Source organism: Conger conger, chromosome 17 (genome assembly GCF_963514075.1).
Source record: "Conger conger chromosome 17, fConCon1.1, whole genome shotgun sequence".
Lineage (NCBI taxonomy): Eukaryota > Metazoa > Chordata > Actinopteri > Anguilliformes > Congridae > Conger > Conger conger.
Genome location: NC_083776.1, coordinates 19,436,068 through 19,446,067, shown reverse-complemented (window position 1 = coordinate 19,446,067; position 10,000 = coordinate 19,436,068). Strand labels below are relative to the sequence as shown.

Genomic DNA, 10,000 nt, shown 5'->3' with positions numbered 1-10,000 from the left:
ACCCATCAGAATGAGTGTACAAAATGGCCACCGTCCGTACCGCAGCAGGGTGGCTGATCGGTGAGCCATTTTGAGTGGGCACTGCCATGACCCTGGCCGTTCTCCCAGTGGAGTCATTTCCTCATTGATGGGGTATAGAATTTAGCTGTACTTTTGTTTTTGTTTTTTTTTTTGTTTTTTTTTCAAAAGCAGCTTTGAGTGCCTGCTTCTAAGCTCCTCTAATTGTGTTTTGTGTCTTTTAAGAGACTTTGTTGTTTCCTAAGTGTTCATTTACTTCATACCTTGAGTTGGTCGAAGAGGTAGTCACACAGCTAACACGATTATAAGCCAACAAAATGAATTTATTGCTTGTACTGGGAAAAAACAACTTCCCTTGTAAAATGTTTATTTTTGCTTGTTTATGTAACCACTTAGTCCAAATTCATTCCGGAGAGTATATTTAGGGGCATTCAGAGGGAAGAGTGACAGTTACAGGGCTGTTTGGGCTGTGTTATTTCCCCTGACTTCCTGTGAGACCTCTGCAAGAGGAAGTGCCCGTCTCCATGAAGATTCAGAGATCCTGCCCCCTGTGTCCGAGCCAGATTTCAGAGGAGGGGAAAGTTTGGCCTGAGACGCACTTCTGACCTTCAGACGTCAGAGTTTATTTTTTAGTTTGTAATCCCGGTGTTTGTTTCAGCATACGCGAGGAGCAGGGAGCGGCTGTGCCCTGCCAGATCCCAGCGTGTGCGCTCTAACCTCTGCCCTCCTCAAACCCAATGAGTACCAGGGAGAGGCAGGACTGAATACAGAAGTGCTCTAATTAGCACAGGATAATTAGATTAATTAGAGACAGGATGCTGAAGCCCAGACTCTCTCCAACTCTCTCTCTCTCTCTCTCTCTCTCTCTCTCTCTCCCTCCCTCTCTCCGTCTTTCTTTCTCTCTCTCACTCTCTCCCTCTCTCTCTCTGTTTCTCTCTCTCTCTCTCTCTCTCTCTCTCTCTCTCTCCCCCTCTCCCTGCCAGTGTCTCCTTCCCTCCAACCCCTTTTTTAGATGGTGCCTCTCACTTTTTGAAAAGATAATCCTAATTGTGCACCTGTTCAAGGGACTGCAGCCCTTTCTCAGATCTTATGAAAGCACAACCTTATTTTCTTATCAACTCAAAAGTGAAGTGTTTCTAGAACTCCCTTGCACAGATTCTTGGCTTGGCTTCACAGCTGAGCTGTGCGGTGGCAGAAATCGTGTGAAACTGAGCTGAGGCTCGTTTTAATGGATCTGTGAACACACGGGCCGCTGGCGGTGAGAAACTATTCCAGCAGGAGCGGAACCTTCCGGAAGCTCCTGCATCACTCTGAGCGGGTTATAGTCTTCTCTACAATAATAATAATTAGCTATTCAATTCAATTCAATAAAGCAATTCAATTAAATTTCATTTGTATAGCACTTTTCACAGAAGACCCAAAGACGTTTTGCAGAGTAACAGAAGGGAAGAATAAATACCAGCCCTCAGCCCCCAAATGGCCTATGAGGTAAACCGCTCCCTTATGGGGAGAAAGTCTTATCGGAAAAGACTTACAGTTGATTAGACAAAGCAGGGGACAATTCCCCCTGGAACTCTGCTGTGCTAAGGGGACCCAGAGCATCTAGATTCTGTCCCTTGTTTAGGCACCATTACCTCAGTCTATACTGAGGCGAGTGCCAAACAGATGCAGCACTTGGTGTCAGTTTGAAAGATTTTGGTTTGAAAGTTAGGAAGGCTGGTCGTCTCGCAGCGAGTGTGAGAGACAGCCGTCTGAACCCTGATATTACAGCGTGGCAGCTCGACGCAATTCCTGTTCGCCTGCGCCTGGAGAGAACACACCGTAACCATGATTACAGTCCCTCTTTTTCAGTGTTTTTCACTCAGTACTGCGCGAGAGTCGAGTCCTTTCAGCTGCCCCCTTGACAGTTTGGGTTCTGCGGTAATTAGAGGACTCGTCGATCATGTGCATGAGCCCGTCGATCACGGCCGCTGGGACTTCAACACAACTTTATTTTCTGTGTTTTGCTCTTGCTGTGCACTGCAGATTGAAGGCCTGTTTTATCAACATGGTTCATTTATAGGGATACGCAAAAGAGAAGTGCGTGCAAATGAATTGAATGAATCAAATTCATGTTGTGTAAATGAAACGACTTGATTCACTTATAGAAATGCACAAAAGAAAAATCCATACAAAGGAATTCAATTCAAATAAATGAATCAACTTGATGCACATAAGAGAAATTCATACAAATGAATCAAATTCATACAGTGTATGTACTTCTAGAAATACACAAAAGAGGAATTCCAACATCTAGTATTTTCCTAAGTTTAGTTGCACGGATTCCGTCACATAAATTGTGGCATTAAACCAGATGTTTGGATGTGTGAAACTGCTGGTCTGATGGCAGGGACTCAGAGACGGTACGGCTAGAAGGGAAGGGATGCTGATGTGGATGTTCCCGTCTTCTGAACGAAATGAAAAAGCTGCCATCGATAATTGGTGCTCAGTTGTACCTTAATGTGTGGATCGTGATCGCATTACGGCATTAGAGACTCGTCTCTGACTCACTAACTCCTGCGGGCTTGTTTTGCACTAATGAACGTCTATGGTTCTTCGCTGTAGACATTGTGTACAGTAGCTGTTAGGATGGCTGTGTCGTAATGGTGAGACGGTTGATGTCTCAGTTTATGCCAGTGAGTAGCTGAGAGCTATAAACAGTGATTTAATGCTGACGGTAAGTTGCTGTTGTCCACTAAAAATGACAGCAGCGGTTTGTGAATTCTGTGTCCGTCGCATAGTCGGCCTTGACTGTATGACTTGAGCGCTTTGACTTTAAACAACTTTAATCATCCTCTCGGTCTCTCCAGGGTTCGGTAAAATACATCTGATCCAGGAACAGTTCACTGAATCCACATTCCTTTCTCAGGACCAGGAAAGAATCAAGCCAAGCTCCACGTGTCAGCTGTTTAAATGGTGCTGTAGTCCAGGTCGTTATTCAGTTCTGAATCTTAATGGCAATGCTTTGTAGCTGCAGCATATTTGTAATTACTATGTTGATTGTTACATGTTGCTTATTGTTGTCAACTAATGTTGCTGTTGTTTGTTTGTTTGTTTGCTCCTCACTGCCTTCACCCGGTCTTGGCTCCGCCTCGCTTGTAAAACAGGTTTTAATGTCATTGTGGCTTCCTCGTCAAATAAAGGTTCAATAGAAAATAAAAAATAAAAATGCTGCGTCCTCATTTAGTTTTTTTACACAGGCTGGTCTGTAACTCTTATTGGCTATTGTATTTGAGTTCCGTTTTTAAATCCCAGCGAAGAGATCGACGGGCGATCGGTTGAGATCGATACACAGCCGCTTCATCTGGCAGCCAGTAGAGATTACAGCGCGTTCCTGTCACTGTGGCCAATATTCAGCACAGATGTGACAGGATCCAGCCCTGTGTCCTTGCCTCCGTGCCTTTCAGCGCCACGGTGTAGTTGTTTGTTGTTTGTTTGTTGGGCCTCATCGGGAAATATTGACGTGCAGCCATTTATCCTGAGTGCGGCTGTTTCCGATCACTGTAATTAAACTGAGCATGCTCACTGCTGCAGTTCTGCTGCTCTTGAGTTGCCATATCAACCTCCCTGCTCTCAGTGAGCACACACACACACACACACACATACACACACAAACACACACACACACATATACACATATTCACAGGGTCACATGTACACACACACACACACACACACACGCACACTGAGTAAATAATGCGAATTCGAAATGGTACACATGCTGAGTACACATTGAGTAAACTTTAAAAACTGAATTGGCCATAAACACACACTGTGCACTTTATATAGGCTGAGTAAACTGTACATAGGCAATCTAAGTGTACCTTCACATGCACAGACACACACCCACATGCACACAGTAAAGTACACAAAGTAAAACACACATGCTTGATAAACCGTAACCATAATGGTTAAACTACATAGTCTGAGCAAGTCTTGCACACACTGAGTAAATCTTTGACTTCTATTAAGGCTTCCAAGAATTATGAGGCGGTAGTAGCAGGGAGAAGTGTTTTGTCATCAGAATTGAGGCGCAGTAAAGACATGGGAGAGATGGCAGATCACACCAGAACGCTGTTCCTCTCCTGTATCTACAGTCCCGGTTTGTTTTACACACGGAGCGCGATTACATTTTAATGTTTTGAACTTGACATGATGAAAGCGAAGTCGTAAAAACAGCTCAGTCAACAGGATGCAAACGAAAGGGGGGAGATGTGTGTGACCAAACGGAGCGTATCCCAGTGTACTTACACGAGCGGGGGAGCTTTATAACGTCCGTCTGTATCTCTGCTAAATGACACTCTCTTAAGCACTCAGTAAACCTGACAAGCTGATGGATGCCCTGGGGCACTGCTGGTTTTACCAGCTCCCTCTTATATCAATCAGCCCTCAGGATGCCCCAGCCCATCCCGGAGCCTGTCTCTCCGACCCCGACCAGGAGCCCCCCTCTCCCCCTCTCCTAGCCTGTCTCCCCTACCCCGACCAGGAGCCCCCCTCTCCCCCTCTCCTAGCCTGTCTCCCCTACCCCGACCAGGAGCCTGTCTCTCTGACCCCGACCAGGAGCCCCCCTCTCCCCCTCTCCTAGCCTGTCTCCCCTACCCCGACCAGGAGCCTGTCTCTCTGACCCCGACCAGGAGCCCCCCTCTCCCCCTCTCCTAGCCTGTCTCCCCTACCCCGACCAGGAGTCCCCCTCTCCCCCTCTCCTAGCCTGTCTCCCCTACCCCGACCAGGAGCCTGTCTCTCTGACCCCGACCAGGAGCCCCCCTCTCCCCCTCTCCTAGCCTGTCTCCCCTACCCCGACCAGGAGCCCCCCTCTCCCCCTCTCCTAGCCTGTCTCCCCTACCCCGACCAGGAGCCTGTCTCTCTGACCCCGACCAGGAGCCCCCCTCTCCCCCTCTCCTAGCCTGTCTCCCCTACCCCGACCAGGAGCCTGTCTCTCTGACCCCGACCAGGAGCCCCCCTCTCCCCCTCTCCTAGCCTGTCTCCCCTACCCCGACCAGGAGCCTGTCTCTCTGACCCCGACCAGGAGCCCCCCTCTCCCCCTCTCCTAGCCTGTCTCCCCTACCCCGACCAGGATCCCCCCTCTCCCCCTCTCCTAGCCTGTCTCCCCTACCCCGACCAGGAGCCTGTCTCCCCTACCCCGACCAGGAGTCCCCCTCTCCCCCTCTCCTAGCCTGTCTCCCCTACCCCGACCAGGAGCCTGTCTCTCTGACCCCGACCAGGAGCCCCCCTCTCCCCCTCTCCTAGCCTGTCTCCCCTACCCCGACCAGGAGCCTGTCTCTCTGACCCCGACCAGGAGCCCCCCTCTCCCCCTCTCCTAGCCTGTCTCCCCTACCCCGACCAGGAGTCCCCCTCTCCCCCTCTCCTAGCCTGTCTCCCCTACCCCGACCAGGAGCCTGTCTCTCTGACCCCGACCAGGAGCCCCCCTCTCCCCCTCTCCTAGCCTGTCTCCCCTACCCCGACCAGGAGCCTGTCTCTCTGACCCCGACCAGGAGCCCCCCTCTCCCCCTCTCCTAGCCTGTCTCCCCTACCCCGACCAGGATCCCCCCTCTCCCCCTCTCCTAGCCTGTCTCCCCTACCCCGACCAGGAGCCTGTCTCCCCTACCCCGACCAGGAGTCCCCCTCTCCCCCTCTCCTAGCCTGTCTCCCCTACCCCGACCAGGAGCCTGTCTCTCTGACCCCGACCAGGAGCCCCCCTCTCCCCCTCTCCTAGCCTGTCTCCCCTACCCCGACCAGGAGCCCCCCTCTCCCCCTCTCCTAGCCTGTCTCCCCTACCCCACCCAGGACCCTGTCTCTCCCCCTCTCCTAGCCTGTCTCCTCTACCCCACCCAGGACCCTGTCTCTCTGACCCCGACCAGGAGCCCCCCTCTCCTAGCCTGTCTCCCCTACCCCACCCAGGACCCTGTCTCTCCCCCTCTCCTAGCCTGTCTCCTCTACCCCACCCAGGACCCTGTCTCTCCCCCTCTCCTAGCCTGTCTCCCCTACCCCGACCAGGACCCTGTCTCTCCCCCTCTCCTAGCCTGTCTCTCCTACCCCGACCAGGACCCTGTCTCTCCCCCTCCCCTACCCCCCCCCAGGACCCTGTCTCTCCCCCTCTCCTACCCCACCCAGGACCCTGTCTCTCCCCCTCTCCTACCCCACCCAGGACCCTGTCTCTCCCCCTCTCCTACCCCACCCAGGACCCTGTCTCTCCCCCTCTCCTACCCCACCGAGGACCCTGTGTCTCCCCCTCTCCTACCCCACCCAGGACCCTGTCTCTCCCCCTCTCCTGCCCCACCCAGGACCCTGTCTCCCCTACCCCATCCAGGAGCCTGTCTCTCCCCCTGTGTGTCTGTGAATCAATCATAGAATTAAAAAGTTTCGTATAAAAAACAAACATACATAATATATAATAAAATTTGTACTTATTTACTTATGTATCTACTGTACATACATACACATACATCCATACACACATGCATGCATACATACACACATGCATCCATACACACACACATGCATACATACACACGTACACCCATACATGCATCCCCCAAAGAAAAAGAGCGGCACAGAAAACTGTCCAAACATGACTGGCTGGAATGAATCATTGTGAGATTTCGGAAGCTCTTATCCCCTCTCCCCCTCCCTGCCCCCACATTGTGGAAAGGGCTTGATTCCTTTTGTATGAATGTTCACATAATGTTTCACAAGCTCTGCGTTTATTGTGCTACTTCACCGAAAACATCGCCTATTGTCCATTTCCTGTCTTTGGTAACGGTTGGTGAAATACAGGGTGCAGCAACAGGGTTTGGTTAAGAGAGCATATCCTGCAGCTCTGTTACGAGTGGTCCATTCGCCCCCATGACTCATTTCTCATTTCTCTCTCTCTCCCGCAGAATGTCGAGGTGTCCGTCTTCGAGGTCAACATCCGCTTCATTGGTGGACTTCTGGCAGCCTATTATTTATCAGGACAGGAGGTAAGGCCTTGTTCCCCTACTTCTGTATACTCCATATGTACTGAACATATTCCGGTTTAGCAATACAATACCGTACAATGTAAGGGTATGCAGTACCCTTGTCAGACCACTCTTCGAGTACTGTGTGCAGTTCTGGGGACCACACTTTAAGAAAGATATCTTGGTGCTGGAAAAGGTTCAGTGAAGGGCAACTAGATTGATTCCACGTATAAAAGGAAAAAGTTACGAGGAAAGATTTAACTCTAAGATTAGTAAAAGGAGACTTTCAGAGGGACTTGATTGAGGCTTTTAAATTCATTAAAGGGATTAAGAAAGTGAACTACAGGTAATTCTTCAGGGTGAGTTCAGTTAGCAGAACGAGAGGGCATAAAATGAAACTGAAAAGAATAAATTCCGCACAAATATTAGGAAGTATTTTTTCACACATAGAGTGGTCACTGTGTGGAATAGCTTGTCAGGACATGTAGTGGAGGCAGAAACACTAGGAGTTTTGAAGACCAGGCTTGATTCAGTGCTAGAAAGTATTTGGCTTTTCGGCAAACTAAGCAGTCGGTGCACTTTAGTGGAAGGAAAAGGTGAGCATCGCTGGGCTGAATCGCCGTTGTGTTATGTTGTGTTAGGTTTAGCACCTTTCTCAAGGGAGTGGGTTAGGTTCCCTACCTGACATTCAACCTGACATAACCTTGCAGTTACCAGCCCCATTCCCCATACTAGCCTTCCCATTATAGGACACATGAGAGTGCAGAGTTGGTCTTTGAGTCAGTGTATGAGTGAATGGAAAAGGTCATATCTGTGATCAGACTACTCATCTGAGGCCACACTGAGAAACTGGCAGAAAAAAGAAAAAAAAAAAAGGATTGAAAATGAAGGTGAGATCTCAATTTCTACAGATCATCCCCCAGGCTCATTGTTACCCTGTACAATAGCGTATTCAAACCTTTCCCTGTAACAGTGACAGAAGGAAAGAGCTCTGCTCAAAGGAAGCTTTTGAGTTTGAGAAACACTATTTTCCTCCTGTTCAATGTCAATTTCTTTCTCGATTTAAAAAAATAAATAAAGTAAAAAGTCTGCCATGTTCTGTAGTTTCATATTTATATTCTTCGCTGCCTTCCTCCGTTTGTCTCCTTGGAATGACCGAAATAAGAGTGTGCAAATTAACATCCTGGGATTCACACTTATCAGCATTCCAGCTCCTGCGACCGGAGTCAAGTTTTCCTCGGATGGGCGCGTTTCCACAGCGATCAGGAGAGACGTTTCTGAGGCCTCCTGCCTCATAATGCTGTGGTTTGAAAATGCAAAAAGGTTTAAGGAGAAAATTGAGTTCCCCCCCATGCATCACCGGCTTCTGCATATGGCTCCTGACACTTCATTTAATCCGAGGCGATAGCCTGGCGCCCCGCCCCTCTCCCGCTCTGCTCTCTGCAGCCAGCGATGGCCCTGGGAGGGGTTTGTGGGACGTCCCCTTTTCTTATCTCTGCCCTCTGAGAGCTCCTGGGTGCGTATCCCGGGGCGACCGGGAGTGCGTCCGGGCGGAGGTGTTGAATATTCACACGCTGCGCTGGGCGTGATTGATGATGTTTACCGTCCCGGGGTCCTGCCGTCCTACATGGAAACCCCGCTCCTCTCCCGCCGTACGCCTGCTCTCGTTTCGATGGAAGAGCTCAGCCGTAACTCCTCGTGGTGAACCGTTCCTCGGGCGAAAACATCTGCAGGACCCGTCACCTCGAATTCAGATCAGAAGCACCCGGATGAGCACTCTACACAAACAGGCCCCTGTTCAGTACTTATCCTGCCCTCCGCATGACAGCGCCACAGACAGACAGGCACAGACAGCTACAGACAGACAGAACACTCTCTCCCTCACTCTCACCAACAGACAGAGAGTGACGGAGAGTGACGGAGAGTGACGGAGAGAGACGGAGAGAGACGGGGAGAGTGTGACGGAGAGTGTGACGGAGAGTGACAGAAAGAGTGGAAGAACCCCTGCTTGAATGAACTCAACAGCTGTCCTTTTCTCCTTCCTCCTGAGATGGTTTCCAGATGGTAATCTGGTGTCTGTGTTTGGACTCTCTCCTGGCTTCTTCACTGAAGTGATTGTTTACCGCTGCGGCGGCCAGGATGAGTGTGTTTACTGGCTCATCATCGTGCAATGCGCAGTTATTCCTCCCACCGACTTTCTCACATTTTATATTTTCTCATTTGTTGCCGTGCAATTTCACACGATTGGAAAGGAATTCCGTCAAAGATGGAGCAAAGGCTCGGTCATTGTTTGAAGAGGACTAGCTTCAGTATATGACACAACTTCAGATAGTGCCTATAGACTAGTGGCTAAGGTGCTTGACTGAGACCTGGAAGGTTGGTGGTTCAAGCTCTGGTGTAGCCACACAAAGAACTGTGCAGCTGTTAGACCCTTGAGCAAGGCCCTTAACCCCACATTGCTCCAGGGGGTGATTGGCCCCTGCTTAGTCTCATCAATATAAGTCGCCTTGGATAAAAAGAGTCAGCTCAATATTTGTAAAGATAGCTCTGTAAACAGCTTCACTTCCTTCCCATCCTTTGTCTCCTCCTGTAAATGTTTTGACTATTCTGTATTGTCAGACATTAATTAAGCTGTTCAGGAGTTTTCCGTGCATCCGTATATTGCACCTCTCACAGTGAAAGCTGGCAGTCTCACCACCGCAACTAGACAACAAAGCATTTGTGTCTGGCGCATGAGAACTCCACGGGAAGCTCTCACAGTATAGAAGAAGAAGAAATATGGAAAGAGGTGTGTGCTCTCCTCTCAGTTTAACCGTTCGCAGCTCTGCGCAGAACTGCTAGTTTTAAAGCCATCTGTGCTTCCTTCTGTTCTCTTTCTGGGGAGATGCTTCTGCTACCTCATCTGAAGGATGACTTCATTTGCCTAGTACTGCCAGTTCATTTCATTCTTTTATTTCCTTCTTAAAGTTTTAATTTCATTCTTATTGTATCGTAAATGAATCTTT

The 10,000-nt window shown here is 49.6% G+C and overlaps 1 protein-coding gene across 6 annotated transcripts in view; it reads left to right on the top strand.

Moving 5' to 3' along the window:
• man1a2 (mannosidase, alpha, class 1A, member 2) overlaps positions 1-10,000 on the top strand; it is a 118,602-nt gene that overhangs the window by 70,990 nt on the left and 37,612 nt on the right. For all 6 annotated transcript variants that reach the window (XM_061226733.1, XM_061226732.1, XM_061226728.1 and 3 more), the window contains one exon: positions 6,936-7,016. In XM_061226733.1, coding sequence (XP_061082717.1) covers positions 6,936-7,016 — 81 coding nt within the window. The remainder of the gene's footprint in view (positions 1-6,935; positions 7,017-10,000) is intronic.